We start from the raw sequence: 19,172 nt of genomic DNA on the forward strand, positions 1-19,172 counted from the left end.
GTTTGAATGTGTGTTTCTGTTGCTTCAGGGAGCAGCCGGTGACATGACTGTACCTTTAAGTTTTCCTGTCTGTCTGTGGGAGGGGTTAGTGTTTCAAAACCGAACTTTGCCTCTTTGCCCACTTTCAGTTTGTCTTTCTCTGAGTAAACAGCTGCAGCATGTAGTGGGGAGAGAGAACGTGAAGCTGTAGTTTGACACTATGTCTGTGTTTCAGTATAATCGTGTGGACTTCTTCTTCACTTGTCTTGGCCTGGTGTTCCTGCTGCTTGACATCGGGCTGGACATTTTTGCGGCTGTTTCTTTCTACCAGGAAAAGGCGTACGTGAGCCTCAGCATACTGCTGCTGTTCCTGGTGGGCTCGTCGGTCCTGGTCCAGGCCTACAGCTGGCTCTGGTACAGCTACGAGGACTTTGAGAGGCAGACAAAGGTCGAGAGCTGCCTGACCCTGAGTCAGCTCCGGCTGCTGCACTGGCTCCAGCTGGGAATCTACTTCAGGTTGTAGTTTAGAATAAAGTTAGTTCAGGTGTTGCCTCAGGCTGTTGTTACTGTGGGACATGCAGAGCTGGAGTGAATGCTCAGAGAGAAGCTGTTTAAAATGAGGTTCAGGACATTATTTCCATTTACAGGAAACATATAAATCTGCTGTTGATCTGGTCACGGCTGAGCGGCTCTGTGTTGCTGCTGTTCATCAGGAATGTGGGTGTGTCATCTAATTTTATCTGCGTTACACACTGAACTCGTGTCGGGGAAATCTTGGGAGAACTCAGTGTTAGGTCATTGAGGAAACCGTGAATGAATTTCATCTTTTGTTTCGTTTCCTCAAACGTATGAACATCACACAGGATCTTTTCTTGTAACCAGCTTCCTGAACTCAAGTTTCATCTAGACAGGAGACAATCTCATTAGATCTCATTAGATCTTATTAGAGCCATTTGTTTCCTAAATCTTTATATTATGAAGGTAAAACTAGTGTGTGTTGAAACCTTTCCATGTTCCTGTGTGACAATTGTTTAATGTACATGAAGCTTTTATCGTTCTATTGACTCCCACTCAACACTGTATTTTAATTTTCCACAGAAACCAACCAGAACTGTAGAGCTGCAATTATTAGCTGAACATTTTGGATTAATTTTGATAATTAATCTTTTAAGTCATTTTTAAGCTAAAATACCAAAGCTCCAAAGATAATACCATCGTACTAATACTTACTAGTTTCCCAGTTTTTTTATGATAAACAGAAAAAAAATCAATTTTTATTTGTTAACTTGTTTACTGACATCTTACAGACCAACAGTCAAACAGTTACTAAAGAACATAATTATCAGATGTATTGATAATAAAAGCAAACCCGACACTTCACAACAACCACAGTAACAGTGAAATGTCTTTGAAGTAGATTTTGACACAGTCTTTCTACAAGGAACAAAATAAATTAAAGAATGTGATTAATGAAATGATATAGACCCAGATGAGTAAACCTGGGTCTTTTGACCAGAGATTTAAACCAACACAATTAGAATGATTAATTGAATATCATTCCAATGGGATTAATTGTTGTTACGTGTCCTCTCAGACATGCAGGTGTTGTGGAGGTTTCCATTCGCAGCTTCTGCACTAAGATGACTGAGGGCTGCGCTGTGTACCTGAGTCACGACCTCAGCATGCTGCGGCTCATCGAGACGTTTTCAGAGAGCTCCCCTCAGCTCGTCCTCATGCTCACCATCATCCTGCAGCGAGGAGAGCTTGACCCTGTCACAGGTGCCGTATATGATCCAATGTGCCAGAGTGTCAGTGTGTTAATGAGGAGAGGAGCTGTGAATCATCATGTACAACAGCTGAAGTCATGAATGATGACAGAGCTGAAGAATGAATGAAACACTGAGAAACACTCGAGAGTTATTACATTAGAAATAAGTAAAAATCCAGATGTGGCTCCACTGTGTCTTTAAAGGGTCACTTCACCCAAATCCAGTGGTGCAATAACTATTTATTACTGCACTTTAACTACCATGTACATGTGTGGTATTTTACTTTTACATTAATTTTATGCAAAGTTCTACTTCTGCTACATCACAGAGGAAAATATTTACTTTTTACTGGATTTATCACACAGCTGTGATCACTAGTGATTATACAGATTCATATTTTACATGCAAAACATAACAACATATGATCTGCTCAGAAGATATGACACATTGTTATAGATTAAACTACACAACTGAAAACAAGATGGGTAACAAACCAACATGAGGCACACACTAGTAGTGCGGCAAAACAACTGACCAGGTATTATTTTTGAATTAGATGTTGACCCCTCCTCCTCCCCTCCTCCCCTCCTCCCCTCCTCCCTCCTCCCCTCCTCCCCTCCTCCCCTCCTCAGTGTTGAAGGCCCTCGGTTCGGCCTCGGCCATCGCCTTCAGTGTGACCACGTACCACCGCTCCCTGCGCTCCTTCCTGCCTGAGAAGGAGAAGCAGCAGATCGTCTCCTCTGTGATCTACTTCCTGTGGAACCTGTTCCTCATCTCCTCCCGCCTCACCTCCCTCGCCCTCTTCGCCTCCGTGCTGCCCTGCTTCATGTGCGCCCACTTCTTCTGCTCGTGGCTGCTCTTGTTGTTCTTCGTGTGGCGCTGTAAAACGGACTTTATGGAGAGTCCTGTGGGGGAGTGGCTGTACCGAGCCACCGTGGGTCTGATCTGGTATTTCAACTGGTTTAACGTGGTGGAGGGGAAGACCAGGTTCAGGACTCTGCTCTACCACGGCTTCATCGTGGCTGATGTTTCCCTCCTCTGCGGCCTGTGGTGCTGGAGGATGAACACAGAGGAGCTTTATTTTGAAATCCCACACACTGTAATCGCTGCGGTCAGTGTAGTTTCCATCTACCTCTTCGGCCTCTTACTAAAAATCATATATTATAAATGTTACCACCCGAACCTGAGCAAAGAGGAGCTGAAAGGAGTCACGTCTGTGGAGGAGCTGGCGAGGAGTTCGCCGCTCTCTGGAGACGAAGTAGACTCAGGTTTGGTGTCGGGGCGCAGCTTTCCCAGTCCACCGGCCCCCGACCTCAAACACAACAAGAGGATGAGGAAGCTGGCCGAGAACTTCTACTCCTGACCTCCGTCACTTGACCTCCGTCTCCACGGGACATGGAGGTCAGACAGAGACGTCCGTCATCATGATCATGTGACCTGCTCATTGATACAGTCTCACCAAACACTACTGAGATCTCTTTATTCTCATAGGCACTTTCTGAAAATGGAGGAGCAGTGACGTCACAGGAACAGTAATAATTTCATATTTTAACAGACATTAAAAAAAGGAATTATTAATATAGGATCGATTAACCATCAATAAATACGTCACAAAAACCATTTATAAAAACATTTATTAATTAATGGATGAATGATAGAATTTGAAAAGACATTTTAAAATGGGAATACGTTCCTGGATTCACTCTTCAATTTCCATTTCCTCTTCCTTAGCTAATGGATTAGCCAAGTCATTTAGCTTCTCCGGTTAGCCTTCAGTGCTGGTAAAACCCTTTTTCATATAGGTGAAGTCTACAGATATGACTGGTTAGCTCTCCAACCAATCAGAGAGCTTGTAACATCCCATGGCCAATCAGGATTGTTTATCCTGGTTTTACATCACTGAAGGCCAGAGTGTCACAGAGAGGCTAACAGGAGATGCTAAATGACTAAGCTAATCGATTAGCTTATAGGAAATGGAAATTGAAGCTGGAATCCGGGAACGTGTTCCCATTTTTAAAATCTCTTCTTTCAAATTCTATTTATTCATGAATTAATAAATGTATTGACAAATGGTTTATTTAATAAGAGTTTTATGTTTTTGTCCATCCATTTTAAAATCTTTAGTATCTATTGATGGATTAATCGATCATTTACAATTCCTATTGTTAATGTCTATTAAAAGATGAAATTACAGAAATGCTCTAATACTTTTCGTCCATATCTGCTGCGTATTCATCTGGTGCTACAAAAGCAAATGAAGCTGCCAATCAATTTGTAATATGTTGTGAATGTTGATATGAACTGGTGTTATATCAGGTGAACCTGTCCTTTAACAGCTGATCTCATGGTGCACAAACATTCCTGACTTTATTTTTATATTTATTCTAGATACGTTTATCAATTTTGTCTAATTATGTTTTTAAAAAGTTTTTATAATTGATAAATAATAAAAACAAACTTGAGTCTGAAACTTTTTAAAATTTATTTACATTGTATTGAGTGTCTCAGGTTATACAGGCAAACCTCCCGCACAGCCACCGAGGGAAATAGTGATTATTGTAATTAAATTAGCATTGATTGATTATGATGATATTGTTCAGTCTACAGGATCACATTCAGGCTCTCGACATGACCCCATGCAGCCTCACAGGTCCGTGAAAATGAGATGAAATACTTTTAAAAAAATAATAGAAAAACAAAACCAGAGACAGCTTTTAACAACAACAACAACAACAACGACAGTTTTTGGCATCGCTAAGAAAAAGAGACGCAGAGGTCCAAGAATATTCCACGGTTGTTTTTTTAAAAGGCCAGAAAACAGACATGACATGCAGACAAAGACAGGAAACGGAAATGCAAAGACTGCATATGGTCTCTCGGTTTTCTCATTTCCCTTGAACACTCAGCGATCAAAGTCACGCAGCTTTTTGAACGAGCCTTTCACCCTCGTTATCTGATCTGCATAAAACAAAAAACAAAAACGCAGCATGTTTTACAGCCTGTGATTGTCTTGAAGCGACGCAGCGTTTCACAGCAACAATAAAAGCAAAGTCCTTTTCAAAAGGAGACAAACGTCTGATGTAAAACAGACGTGATTCAAGAGAAAGTCAAATTTAAAATTAAGAAAAACAATGTATTGTCACTGCAAATTGAGATATCAAGAACTTAATTATCTGGAACCCTTCACTAAAACTGTTTTTGATAAACACTCAGAAATCAACATCAATATCACCCCCCCCCCCCCCCAAAGAAAAAGACAGTATGTGTTTTTTCTATGAGACCTTTAAACACAGTGCAGACAGACAGTCACATCAGAAAGTCTCTTTAAAAAAACACAAAGGGTTAAAAAAGTAAGATAACACTTTGGATAATAAAACAAAGGAGAAATAAATGAATCAAACACAAACTTTTACATGTTTCCCTTTGAGATTATGATGCAAACAGCTGATGGTTAAAGGCACAATATAAATATACAGAGACACAAACACACAAATACACATTCGTAACGGTCGAGCTGCATGAGTGGAAATAAATCTTCAGGCTCAGTGTTGTTCAGTCGTAATCTCATACAGACCCGGACAGTCGACCCCCCCCCCCCCCCCCCCCTCACTGTCGACAACAAGCTAATTTAAAAAAATCCCCTTTGAAATACAGTTAATGAGCAAAGTAGAAATGTAAATGTATTGCACAGTCATCAACATCCTGTTTTATTTCTGACACGACTCAACGAGGTCGAGGGTCGTCGTGTGACAAAAACACAAAGTGATTATGAATTAATTAAATGGCAAATATTCTGATAATCGACTAATCATTTTAAAATAATAATGTATTTGTTCTGACATTTTAAACATGAATATTTGCTGTTTTTCTTCGTCCTCTGACAGAAAATTGTCTGCAACTACTTCTCATATCTGCTGATTGTTTTCTAGATCAAGTAATTAAAAGAAAATTATTTTTGCTTCAAAAACTGATCAAAGCAGTTGGCGATTTTTTGTTGCAGCTCTGATGATGCCTGAATGATTAATCGAACTGATGAGAAAATAATTAGCAGATTAATTGATAATGAAGAGAACTGTTAGTTGCAGCCACAGTTTTAATGAACTAATAAAACAAATGACGTGAAGTAAAACTGAAAAACAACAGAGAACATGTCGAGAAAACGTCTTTGGAAACAAACGTCTGCAACTTCCTTTTTGGTTAAACAACCATTTTGACTCTGGACTGTATCAACAGACATTTGTCACGTCGCTGCCACGTGAAGAGAAATGGATGAAATGTTGTTCTAAACGAGCTGAATCATATTTTTAGCTCTATGATATAAAACACTGATGAGGACCAGGAGCATGAATACACGAACTGAGTCTCGTGTCGTCGACTTAAACACTGAAGCTTCAGACGTGGATCAGAAACACGCCGAGCCTCTTGATCTCTAAACTTTCATGATCAACTTCCCCCTTTTTCTTTCTTTTGAATCCCATGTAGCAGGTGGTGTTGAACAGTGAACGTTACAGGACGTTAAACTAAAGTTCAATCAGGATTATCTGACGATGGTTTTTAGTCTTTGAATGAGTGAGTTTTAAACAAATCAGCTGTGACATTAATCCGTCACTTCTACTACAGAGACCAATTAAAAAGCTACAACAGAAACAGCTGAGAAACAACAGCGGCCCTTTGGTTTTTACTTCCACAAACAAATAGAAAAATAGAAGCTGAGTTTTCACTGCAGGATATTTTGATAATTAGAAGAAAATGAGATAAAGACCAAAAAAAAAAAAAAGTATGTCTTCCCTTCTGTGTCCATCAGTGCCAGTTTGAGCCGTGGGGGTTAGCTGCCGTCGAGGGGGGAGCGCTGTGCGTCCAGTCTGTTCCTCACAGTCAGCTCCGACCCAAAGTCTCCTCTCGTCACAGTCTTCAGTCGTCTGGAGGAACATCATCTTTCTGAGTGTTGTTGTTGGATTGTGGAGGATTTTCTCACAGTGTCTCTCCACCAGCCAACAGCACCACGACCACGACCACGACCACGACCACCACGTCTTCCCTTTAGTGTGCGACAGTCAGCGCCGCCGCTCCTTTACAAGAAGTCCAGCTCCAGCGCCTGATGCAGCGACACGAGGTCGCCGTGAGTGGAGATCCGCCAGAAAGGCATGTTGTGCTACAGAGACACAGAAAGATATCACATGTGAAAATGATATATATATATATATATATATATATAAACAATCCTTGCATACATTTATCTTTTAAGGCTTAGCAGGAAGTAGGTAAAAAAAATAACCGAAATAAGGAAACGACGAGATTCAGACGAGTGACATTAATATGATCGTGACTTTATTCTCAATAGATCAGAGAAGATTTAAACTCTGGACAAATAAAGTCTGTTCTTCCTGTTACAGATAGAAAAATCCAAAACTTTAAGAAGCAGCTACAAAGTGAAGAACAAGATCTGGACAGATATTTAACAATGAGACAAGAAAATAAAATGTGAATACTGCCACATTCTGGTCATTATATTGGTTAATAATTATAATATAACTTATTCCTTGGTGCAGGAGAAGTTATTTTACTTTTATTCTCATCATCACACTTTATTATTAATTGATCTTGTTCAGAAAGAGTTCAGTGTAACTCTTATCCAGCCTCATCACCAGTCACCAAGTCATGTGATTGGTTCCAGGTTCACTTCGTTTCCTTGGATCTACACCGATTCGATTTTACTTCTAGACGGTTTGCGAGGCTTCAGCTCCTCGTCTGAGATGTTTTTAACAAGAGCTGCAGTGACTTCACTTACACAAACTCACCTGAGGTAACCTGACACGCAAACTGAAACTTACCTGTTTAGCTGCAAACTCCTCGTCTCGACCGTCACCGATCACCACGTACGTGACTTTCTTCCCGAAGCGAGAGATGATCCTCTCAAAGCAGCTCTCTTTACCTGCAGAGGAAACAAGACGTTCAAATTCAAGTCACAGTCCAACTTTAGATTCATCAAGTGTCATTTTAACTAAATATTTCATCACAACAGAAGAAGCTCAACAGGTTCTTGTCTGCACCTATTTTGGTGGCGCTGTAGATGTTCTCGATGGGGAAGACGTCTCCCAGACCGTACAGCAGAACTTTGGCCAGAGCCGGAACCAGCTGAGTGGTGGTGACCAGGATGTTCATACACTTCCCTCTGTTCACACACACACACACACACACACACACACACACACACACACACACACACACACACACACACACACACACACACACACACACACACACACACACACACACACACACGGTTAAAGACAAGTCGATCTTTGGTGTAGTGTTTAGAGATACTGAAGCTGTGGTCTGACCTGGACTGGATGAGCAGCAGAGACTTGAGCGCGGTGCTCAGCCAGGCGTCGGTGACGTTCTCGATCTCAGACTGAAGCCGAACGAGCAGCTCCCTCTTCATAGGATTCAACAGGCCTGAACAAACAGCAAGGATTTATATTTTATATTATATCTATACAGAGGCTTTAACGTCATACGCAGCGAGGACACGTCCTCCAGATACAGGGATCAGACAGAGCAACACGGACGCCTCTCCCTGCTGTGAGACGTGATTGGACGTCGACCTGTGACTGTGGTCGACCTGTTGTTGTTCACGTCCCTGTAAGAGGTCCGAAGGCCTCACACAGCTGATACAGAGCGGAGGCGTCTGAACCCGCAGTGTTTTCACTGCACCTGGTTTCTGACTCAGACTCCAGGTGTCAAAACGTTTACAAACTCACTTCCAACGTTTCCTTTGTAGTTGTTGTAGATCACTTTTAGTCGACGGTAGCGGAACGCCAGTTTGCGCATCCACTCGACCCCCCCCTGGACCCCGGTCGTGGCTCCTGACGCCCCTCCCCCACCACTGGGGCCATTAAAGCCATCGGCCAGGAAGTTGTAGTTACTGAAGAGGAGGGAAAAACACGTGTGGTTAGTTTGAATGAATCACAGTGTGTGTGTGTGTGTGTGTGTGTGTGTGTGTGTGTGTGTGTGTGAGAGATGAGAGAGACAGACCTAAGGTCCTGTCCATTATCATCAGAGGCCACATCCTCAACATGGACCTGATCACATTCCTTAAAGAAAACAAAACAGGTTTTATCATCATTTCATTTAAAGGTTCAAATATAACACATGTATGTCACATGTATGTCACATGTTTGTCACATGTATGTACAGGGTCAGGGTTATGCATGTGTCTGCATGTAGAACAGGAATGTTAATAAAGCAGGACTGAGGAGGGAAAAGGTTCCTGCAGCATCATCATCAGCATAAACAGAAGTGAAAGGTCATTTCCCGCCTCAGCTCTCACCTCCAGGTCATTGAAGAAGAGGTGATTGTCTGCCAGCTCAAAGATCAGCTCCTCCATCTGTAAGCCCAGGTTCAGCACCGTCGCCGGGTCCTGCTCAAACACAACCAGGAGTTCAGACCGTAAACTGATCACTTGTCATTTCCTGTTCTGTTCATCTACAGAAACAAACCTTCCCAAACTTCTGAGCGTAGGAGCCGGTGAGAAGAGAGTGGAATATGATGATGGTCTCGTCCAGATCCCACAGGAAAATACGCTAAAAAAGAAAAATATATTTTATTTGTTGTATTAAAAAAAGAAAAATAAACATTTTCTCCATTTCTCTTTTATTTTCCAAATGACTGGAAATAATGTGTCATTTGTTCTGGTCCTCTACCCCGTCTCTCTTTGCCTGCAGCTGATTGGTTCATCTGGAACACCTGGCTGCTTACTCATCCTTATGTTCAGTTCTGCACTCACTCCTGCACACATATTACTGATCCGACTGACACCTCATGCTCAGATCATTTCATTTGGTTTAATAAAAATGTATTATATATTATTATAAACAGTTAGTTCCAACCAAGTAATCTGATTGGACGAGAGTCATTACACAAGGCTGATATAACAGCACTGGGACCTTTAACTCCATGTATCACTCCTCTTCACAGCTGTTCTATCAACCGTTGATCAGCGTCACATTAACGTCGTTATTGATCTCAGATTGTAACAAACAAAGATGAAAACATTTCAGAAATAATGTTTGAATGAAACGATGTCGTCAGGAGAGGATGAAGGAAGAAGGTGGATCCTTCGGGAACACCTGAGGGAACGAGGCAGCAGCTAGTGTCACTGTGCAGGTCAGGAACATGTTTACGTGTTGCTTAGCAACAGTCCAGTACCAGTCCAGTTGTGTTGCCGTTGATAAATAAATGATGGAATAAACAAACAAATCATAATCTGTTGTTGTTTATTTAACTAATATGACACTCGCAGAAGTGTGTATAAAAGAAGAATAAATATTATAAAAATATAATATAAAAGAGGATCACACGGAGGTTGTGATGTTGTTCTGAACATCAGCTGTGATTGGGCCTCATACCTTTGACCTAATCACAGCCGTGCTGATATTCAGAACAACATCACAACCTCAAATTTGAAATTGCTTAATTAATCTAAACCATGTTGGTCTCGAGCCAGGTCACAACATTAAACTGGGTCATAACATTAACATTTGAATAACTCTAAACTACATTAAAGCCAGTTACAATACAGACTTTGAGCTTCACTCACACAAACATTAGATGAACCATCAGATGAAAGCTGCTCAGACAGCTGTTAATAAGCTTTACACCTACAATGAAATTAAAGGGTGTTATTTAAGTTTGTCTGCCGCTGAATGTGGTTTCCTGCTGGGACGGGTGGTGATGGTGGTGATGGTGATGATGGTGGTGATGGTGGTGATGGTGATGATGGTGGTGATGGTGGTGATGGTGGTGATGGTAGTGATGGTGGTGATGATGGTGGTTTGTGAAAAGCTTCACTCATCATTATATTTACAAGACAAGAGGTTAGGAAACACCCTGTGACCAGTTCTTCTCCCTCATCCTCTCATGATGAGCTGAGAGCAGACTGGACGCTGCAGTGACTCAGTATCACAGGTAATATTACAAGACAGGACGGGAGGGGGCTAGCTGGTTAGCACGCTAACTTCAGTCACAGAAAGTTAACACTGACCTCTGGAGACAGCTGTTGGTGAGTGAACAAATGAAGAGAATTTTACTAGACTGGCCAGTAAACAGCTGCTAATGCTAACGTTAGCCATGTAGCGATAGCAAAAAAGTCACATATGGCACCTTTAACATCCTACGAGACAACATCATGTTTACCTCCAGGTCCGTGTCAGCAGGGGGGGAGCTGTCAGACTTCTTGGCCTTCCCTTTGGCTTTACCAACAGAGTTCCTGCGTCCCACCTCATCCTGCTCTCTGGCTCCAGCAGGGAGCGCCACACTGGAGGGAAGAGCTGCACCTGCTGGGAGGTTCTCAGGTGGGGACGCATCTTCATACAAGACAGAGGACACACGTCTCAGGTTAGACCTTATTATCATAAGTCATTCAAAAAAGAATCTCATTATATTGTTAATTAATTAATTATCAAATTACATAATATTATATTTTCATACCATGACGTCATAATGTACTGCCAATAATCTAACTCTGAATCCGAGCAGTGAACTCACCTCTGGGAGGAAGTCCGGCTGAAGCCGCCTCCTCCGACTTCACAGCTGAGTATCCGGCCACGCCCACACCAGCTCCCTGTTCGTCACTGCTGGGGAGACCAGCAGGAACATAGCTGGGGGGCAGAGCGTAGTACTGGGAGAACTGACTCTGGCCCAGAGAGTTGTAGCTACTGAACTCCTGGAGGAATTGAGAAAAGAAAAATAAAGATGTGGCGTGTGATGATGTCTGCACAGCTCTTCACGAGGAGGATCGGCTTCACCTCCTGTGGATGTTTATTTATTTAATGAAAGACTTGAATATGGAACCAGGCTCATTCTGTTCCTAAAGACTTTCTACATTCTGACGTTTTATTATTTCATAAAAAACACATGAAACAAATGAAATAGATCTTTATGTATAGTTGTGTACTTTACCAGGATTTACCAACATATTCAAACTGTTTGTCTGCAGCTTTTAAATGTTGATTTTCTTTAGGTATTTTCATCATTTTAAAGATACAGTACACGTTGTGGTAGAGCTGAACGATTAATGGAGAAATTATGAAAATCTCAATAAGGCAAAGTGCAATATCCAATTTGATAAAAGGTAAAACGTGTCACAACAGATCATTAGAGATGAAGCGTTGTGCTGCAGAGACGCCCCAACCTACAAATCATTTTCTCAAGAGTCAGAGTTTTGTTGTTGTTCATCGCAGTAACAAAGGCACTCGTTACCTGGTGGGTCACGGTGGTGGAGGCTGTGGTCGTGGCCGTAGCTGTGGGGATGTTGGAGTACACACTAGATGTTGTGAAGCTCGAGCCTGGAGACAGAAACAACTCATGAAAAAACAGAACCTCTTCACAGAGACTGAAGTGATGAACAACCAGAGAGGAAATGAAGCTGAGCCACTGTGTTCATGTCTGAGTGCTGCTCATGTTTGCAGAGAGTGACAGTGTTATCTTCAGACAGTGAGGTTGCAGCTTGCCTTGGCTGGGGTATGAGTAGTGCAGCTGGCCTGGCGGGGTTGAGGTATATGTGGTGCTGAAGCTGAGAAACCCAGGCTGGCCACCAGAGGGCGCCTCAGGCAGCCCTGTCTCTGTTTTTATGCCTGGCCACATAGCACCTGAAGATAAAAGAGAGCAACGGAAGCAGAGGATGAAAGAGGCAGCGAGAGGCGTGAAGACAGAGCAGAGTTCAGACACCAGGTCCTTCAGTCCAGATGTGGCTTTGTGTGTTTAAGCAGAGATCGAGAGCAAACTGGTTCCACAGCGCCAAAGCTCAGTGAGGCCTCTGAAGCAAATGAACAAAGGAGTGATGCTGGTTTTAGTGAGCGGACAGTGTTAAATAGGCTGTTTGAACGGGGGGACACACACTAACCGAAGGGCGGGAGGCCGTAGGTCTGGCCTGTCTGAGGAAAGGCGGAGTACACAGTGGACTGGGCCAGCGGAGGGAAGGCCACCTGGCTGGTGTACGACGTCACAGCCGGGCTGAAAGGAAAGAGAGAGCAAGAGAATGGGACTTACATCAATCAGGGCGAGTGCAAACACTTCAATATCTGTTTTCAGAAGATGTTGATGATGCTCTTATCGTCCCATTATAATTGGACAAAATGCAGAAAAGATAAATGTCTGGCACAGGATGAATATTTCTTAAGACTTTGGGCAGCTGAACAATTCAATATGAGCAAATGCAATATTCAAATCGCAGGAGGCGCCATTTTTTAGACAAAAGGTTAAATGTGTAACAACATTGTAAAAGAAGCGTTGTGGTGCTACAGAGATGTCCCGGCCTATAAACCATATTCTCCAGATGTGAAGGAACAAGACCAACAAGAATCACATCATCATCATTTTTATACTTTTTTCAGTGAAAATCAAACAAAAAAAAAACAATCATTCAACTAGAATCGTGGCTCATCTCAAAATCTGCCAGAATAATCACGATATGATTTTTCATATCGTTCAGGCCTCGCTCCATCACATGCACCTGTCTGCAGAGAAACCCCCCGACCAAACACCTCCGACTGCAGCTGTCAATGAAAACTGTATGGAACCACTGACTGTTGCACAAGTACAGGAGTTGTTTAGTTTGAGGTTTACCTGATAATTATCGGAATAATTTGATCTGCTGACGGTGAAAAATTGGAGCAAATCTCCAAATAAAAAACACTAAATCAAGCTGAGCTACATGGTGACAGTAGCTCAGCTCCTCCTGAAGCGGCTTCACTCAAATCAACTTAAAATCATAAACACTCGTCTCTGCATGGAGTCATCTGTTACTGTCATTCTGCAGCAGGTCTTTATGAAGCTGCGCTGTAGATGATGTGTTTTTAGTTTTTCTAAACTGCAAAGAGAAAAGTTTTGTTTCTGTGCAGCAGGAAATCTAGATTACAACAGTAAACATGCTCAGGGTCACTTCCCTGGTTTTTCCTTATATACTGTTGCACACTGTCAGCTCTGTGCCATGTCACATTTACACATGCATAACATGAAAACATTCACATTAGCCCCGTGCTGTGTACTCACTTGCTTCCTTGATAAACCTGTTGGGTGTATTCAGATGTGACTGTTGTGTCTGTTAAAGAAAATAAAACTCAGCTTCAGTTTGACAGACGAACGTGTTTGTTACTGTGTGTTGATCAGAACCGAGTCCGTGTCTCTGTTCGTACCAGAATACGAGTTCAGTGAGTCGCCGCAGGCCTGAGGCGCTGCTCCTCTGTCTATGTCCGACTGCTCCTGATCACCTGCGATCAATGAAACTGTCAATATCTCTTAGGAACGTTTCTGAGTCTTTTTCAGCCTTTTTCTTATTTCATACTGACCTGGATCAAGCTGAGCAGTGGACAGAGCAGAGTAAGAGTTTCCCTGCTCTGATGGACCTAAAACAGCAGCTGGACTCTCGTCCTCCCCCAGATTACTGAAACCACACAGTCAATTATAATTATAGAGAATTTCTGCATCTCAAAACTGAGAAAGTCACATTTGGCAAAAAGGCAGAGTCACTTTCATAAAAACAAACCACAGTGGAAAAATTATTTCTTTAAAACTCTCAGTGGTTTTCTGTCAGACAATCTGAGTCGCATCTTAAAAGGATCAGAAATAGACTGAAAGTCAAAGACCGACCTCGGCTCTTTCTCCAGGCCTCCATCTATCTCCAGCTTGGCTTTCTTTGCCTGCACACACACAAAAACAAGTTTATAGAAAAGGTTTTCATTCTAATGTTTCTGCTGCTTCAGATATGTGGTATCTCTGTTGTAACCAGTCCGGTCAGAAGAAAATAAAATGTGGAGTTCTGCTTTCGGCTGCTGTATCAGCAGGAATGTGTGTTTTTGTTTGGCTTAAAGAAAATCATCATTTAACATCATCTGTAAAAACTGAAGCAAAAAGCTCAGAGTCAACCTTTTGGTCCAAAAAACAAAGAAAGAACTATTTAAATACAACCTCTACCACAGGTCTGTCTGAGCTCCACACACTCTGTCATGAAGTATTTTAGAGATGAAGCACAGAGTTTATTTGCTCTACAGCACTGAAAAGAAATAACATCAGCACATCAACAAAATAATGTGGATTCACACAGTATCATAACACTACAACAGACATGGTGTGCTGTGAAAGGACTTTAAAATCTCTGATATATTTATAATTAATTAACAACTTCTTTAGTCTAGAAAATGTGACAAATGACTTTCATAAATAACAAGAACAAACAAATAAGAACAGAATTGTCAAAACACACAATAAATGAATAAATCTATAATGATATGCAGAAGAGAAAAATGAGAAGCACTAACTGGTAAATATTTTACATTTTCATTAGTTTTATATTCATCAGTCACCTTTTGTCTTGAACCTCAGATAAACACTAAAACACTGTGAGTGGCCACAAAAAGAAAATGTACTTCACTTATGAATGAATGAAAGTTTACGTCCAAAACCTGAAGCAACAAGCTGAACGTGACGTGAGTAGCTAGCAACAGGCTGTGAACATTTCATTTACATTCATAACTTTATTTTAGGAATATTTAGCTCTTAGACAAAAACTGTAAAAAGCTCCATCTGAAAATAAATTTGTTGCACAATAATCTATGCACCCCCCCCCCCCCCCGGCTCTGTGTTGGTATTCTTGGTGTGGACTCACCGGCAGCTCCTGCGAGTCGTCCATCTCTGCAGCAGAGCGACCCGACATGTCTGCGCTCTCAGCCTACTCTCTGCACCTGGAGAGCCGGTCCGGACCCTGCTTCAACAACCACAGGAGCAAACACACACACAGGCGCAGAATAAATGACCACAGGTTATGCCTTATGTAGTTTTTCCGATGCGTGACTCTCCCCTCCCCTTGTCCCGTTAATGCTCACAAATGCCCCCACCGCCCACCCACTATCGCACGGGTGATCAGCAGGTCAGCAGGGAGGTGGCGGTGATGAAGGAAATGGGGCACCCTGGTCTTAGCTCCAGCACGAGACCTGCAGGTGAGATAAGTGTGGCGCTGACGTTGCCTAATGTCCCCACCGTGCTTGTGTTTACTGTGGGATTAAGGAAGCGTGCCACCTTACATGTGACCCAACTTAAGTTCAATGAAAAATATTCTCCAGAAGCATTAAGTGCTCAGGTGCAAGCTGTCATATCAATAGAAGTCCCGGGGAGATAAGATCTAACCTCGTTTTGTCCACTGCCCGCTCAACTGGCCTTTCCCCCCGGCTGCAGAGATGGAACATTTATATAGCTGACATAATGTGGACGCACAGAGAGAAAATAGGTCAGAGAGCAAACTCAAATCCCTACAGATGTGTCAGGCAGTTGTTAGCGCTGTACGTTCTGAATCAAACGCATGACACCTGAATGGACTGGACCTTCACAGCTTTTGTCACTTCATGCAAGATTTATGTAAGTGAACTAAAAAAAAAGAAGAAGAAAATAAAAAAAAAGGTATGACATTTGAAGGAGAATAAGGTCATTCTTTACTTTTTCAGCTGCTCTGACCCCAAAACATCTTCACTTATATGAAGATTTTAATTTAGAACATAATGTTAATTTAGGGAGTTACACTGGAGGCCACAACATGAACCCCGTTTTTTTTTAAAGCCTATATTTGTCTATATTTGGAAAATAAGTCACTGAATTAGCCATTAGCAGGTTGCTACATATCATTGGATGTAATGACACTTTAATTCTAAATAAAGCTCAAAAATCGGATGATTCTCCGGCACGTGCTGCAGTTACAAGGAGCATCTTCTTCTGTGGTTTTTAAGCTGGTACTTGGTACAGGTATTTGTGAACAACGGATGTTTTTAGAACACCTGTGTGCACCTGTACCCTGATGGTAAAAAAATTTAAATCACTTTTTACCTGCGTAATTATAGAAAAAGTCGCCCAAAAAGGTGGAAAACTGTCCAATCTGGCAACCCTGCTGCTGCCACTTTTCTGCCTATTTTGAAAGACTTGAATCAAAGCCATGGTCCTGCCTGCTGTTGCCATTGGAAACCAAGCCTCTGACAGTCACTTCTCCTCCGCCGGTATCACAGCACCACTCGGGTCGACTCTCGTCACGTGAGGAACACCCCTACCCTGATTCAGGATCCTTCTGCTTCACGTGATTCCCGTCTTTAACAAAAGGGTGGAGTATCAAATACAGAGGACACCACAGGGAAATCAGTTTAACTGTGTCGCTAAACTGAACAGCTAATGTTGTATTAGATTTATAGATTAGGGAACAAATTAACGATTATTAATGACAATAGAGTCTCATTTATTTGACAAAAAAAAAAGTCAGAATCGTTTTACTTTACTAGGTTGTGTAATTACCTGAAATTGACCTGTACTATGATCTATAGACTTGTGTGAGTTTATAGGAAACTGTTGATTTTCAAGAACAAGGACTGTCCAGATCCAGAAAACTGACAAAGATCCATTTCAACCTAACTAAATATTAATTGATAAATATTCTAGAGTTGCAAAGATTAGTTATTAGAAATTATGAGCAATTTTCACAATTAACTTTCATTTTATAGGCAAAATGAAGAATGATTGTAATGATAAAAACATCTCTTTGTTTTAACTAATATAACCATTATTAGCATTATTTATCTATAGTTTAGTATAAAAAATGTCCCTCACACTTTCACAAAGGGCAGGGTGATGGGTTTTCAGTTATTTCTTTTACCATCATGTGTGACAAAAAACAAATCTTTGTATTTCAGAAGCTAACAACTGCAAATATGCGTCATATTTGCTTCAAAAAAAGGCTAAAACGAATATCAAAATAGTTCAACTAAATTCCTGTCTATCAGCTAAAGACTAATCGACTAATTTCTGCAACCCTAAGGCAAACAGATGAAGCTGCCAGCCTGTTTTCTAGTTGTGGCATCATTGACTTCATGTTGTAAAGTGATAGAAATGACTCTGGCCGGTGATTGATGTGACTCATGTCTTCAGTGTTGTTTGTCCTCCAGTAAATAACCAAGCCCAAGCCAGTTTGCAGTGAAGGTGAAGTCTGACATCAGACTATTTACTGAATTTAAACACAGAAACATAATTTGTAATATCAACCCATGAAGTCAGATATGTGCGAATAACATTAACTGACATGACTAATACAAATAACTGTAACAAACACTAATTAAAGCGTATCACTCCAGCATTTAGACGCCACCCTGCAAGCTTTCCAAAGGAACGCTAGCTTTCCCCTGTTAGCTGATTTGATACGATTTACGAATGGTTCTCAAAGCAAAGCGTGAGTCGTCCGTTATCTATTTAACATACGAGCTAGCTCACGAGTGTGGTCATACTGGTGACTAAATAACCAGCTGTGGTTAGTTTGGCCCAGCCATGAAAGTTTTCCGCTCCAGAGGTTAGTCGGAGCCCGCAGCCACTGGAGTGGGCAGAGAAATGGCAGCGTGTGAGAGCATCTTACTCCCGCTGCAGCTAACCACAGAGCTAACCACAGAGCTAACCGCTAAACAAACACTCCCGCCAAACAAAAATCATCATCATTAGTCTTACCATTGAAGGAAGGAATGACAAACGCTTTTATTTAAGCGTCTTCAGGTGAATCCACACTGTCAAGCTTTGTCTGTTGTTAGGGAGCACTATTTGGCAGGAAGCTTCATTACAGGGTCTACTGCGCATGTGCAACATGTTGATTCAAATTGGTCTGTTTTTTTCAGGAGGCGACAGGTGTGGCGGCAGCACAGGTGAGAGAAACATTGCAAACGTTTGTTATTTGTACAGATGAGGCCTCTTGTTAAATGTCAGCTTTGTCTCACGGTTTGTTACGTCTAATAAATGCAGAAGAAAATACATAAGAAAATACTGCGGCTACTTCTGGTAGGCTGCTTTAATTTTAAGCTAGCTGAGTTTGAATTTAACGGTTATGTTTAAGCTCATTTGTGATTTCTAACTGTAGAAAACATAAGATAATAGAAGATACTGTAGAAAACACTGTTAAAATAATAACATTTCTTAGCTTTTTAACTGTAGAAGATACTTTTAAAATAATATTCTTCTCCTTTTAACTGTAGAAGTTAATGATGATATTTCAATGTTGACTTTGTCATATGCTAATTCAGTTGACAACACTAATTAGAGCCACAATGTTGAGTTGATTAGTTAGTTACTTGTCAACAGAAAATGAATCCACTAATTTAGGCCTGCAGCTAACTATTATCTTCATTATCATTTATCCCTGAGTTGTTAAATTCAAATAGATATGTCCCGGGTATATGGTTGGATTTATAATGGCTATTGTGATTTTAACCATCCAACAGTCCAAAACACAATAATATTTGGTTTAATATCACAGAGAGCAAAAGATAAAATGAAACGGCTCATTTTCACATTTGAGAAGCTGGAGTGAATTCTTGGCATTTTTAATTGTAAAAAATGAAATCTATGAATCAGTTA

General features: G+C 41.4%; 2 protein-coding genes across 4 annotated transcripts; one reads left to right on the plus strand and one right to left on the minus strand.

The window, feature by feature from the left end:
• The first annotated feature begins 144 nt into the window (after nt 1–144).
• Nucleotides 145–4,989, plus strand: LOC130183685 (XK-related protein 8-like). Its single transcript, XM_056399320.1, has 3 exons — nt 145–495; nt 1,574–1,758; nt 2,381–4,989. Exons 1-3 carry the CDS (start codon nt 200–202, stop codon nt 3,109–3,111), a joined length of 1,212 nt encoding a protein of 403 aa, XP_056255295.1. The 5' UTR covers nt 145–199; the 3' UTR covers nt 3,112–4,989.
• eya3 (EYA transcriptional coactivator and phosphatase 3) lies at nt 4,207–18,384 on the minus strand. Of its 3 annotated transcripts, none has more exons than XM_056399317.1 (19): nt 18,273–18,384; nt 15,412–15,507; nt 14,397–14,446; nt 14,096–14,190; nt 13,943–14,017; nt 13,800–13,848; nt 12,652–12,761; nt 12,260–12,397; nt 12,009–12,094; nt 11,295–11,472; nt 10,944–11,113; nt 9,248–9,331; nt 9,079–9,168; nt 8,784–8,842; nt 8,510–8,673; nt 8,090–8,204; nt 7,799–7,920; nt 7,580–7,680; nt 4,207–6,900 (listed from the first exon to the last, which is right to left on the minus strand). In XM_056399317.1, exons 2-19 carry the CDS (start codon nt 15,457–15,459, stop codon nt 6,820–6,822), a joined length of 1,815 nt encoding a protein of 604 aa, XP_056255292.1. In that variant the 5' UTR covers nt 15,460–15,507; nt 18,273–18,384; the 3' UTR covers nt 4,207–6,819. The 3 variants fall into 3 exon arrangements, with proteins under 3 accessions (XP_056255292.1, XP_056255293.1, XP_056255294.1); XM_056399318.1 differs by having other exon boundaries at nt 15,412–15,510; XM_056399319.1 differs by lacking the exon at nt 12,260–12,397 and having other exon boundaries at nt 18,273–18,334.
• Nucleotides 18,385–19,172: the final 788 nt, after the last annotated feature.

The sequence above is a fragment of the Seriola aureovittata genome, chromosome 16, assembly GCF_021018895.1.
Source record: "Seriola aureovittata isolate HTS-2021-v1 ecotype China chromosome 16, ASM2101889v1, whole genome shotgun sequence".
NCBI classification, from domain to species: domain Eukaryota; kingdom Metazoa; phylum Chordata; class Actinopteri; order Carangiformes; family Carangidae; genus Seriola; species Seriola aureovittata.

Bases quoted from the DNA above. Each gene is read 5' to 3' on its own strand.
- eya3 (XM_056399317.1), bottom strand. From the start codon at position 15,459: ATGTCGGGTCGCTCTGCTGCAGAGATGGACGACTCGCAGGAGCTGCCG. The intron at 14,191-14,396 runs GTCGGTCTTTGA...GTGTGGTTTCAG, and splicing joins GGCCTGGAGAAAGAGCCGAG to TAATCTGGGGGAGGACGAGA. The intron at 12,398-12,651 runs GTTAGTGTGTGT...TTTTATCTTCAG, and splicing joins CTACGGCCTCCCGCCCTTCG to GTGCTATGTGGCCAGGCATA.
- LOC130183685 (XM_056399320.1), top strand. From the start codon at position 200: ATGTCTGTGTTTCAGTATAATCGTGTGGACTTCTTCTTCACTTGTCTT. The intron at 496-1,573 runs GTTGTAGTTTAG...GTGTCCTCTCAG, and splicing joins CAGCTGGGAATCTACTTCAG to ACATGCAGGTGTTGTGGAGG. The intron at 1,759-2,380 runs GTGCCGTATATG...TCCCCTCCTCAG, and splicing joins AGAGCTTGACCCTGTCACAG to TGTTGAAGGCCCTCGGTTCG.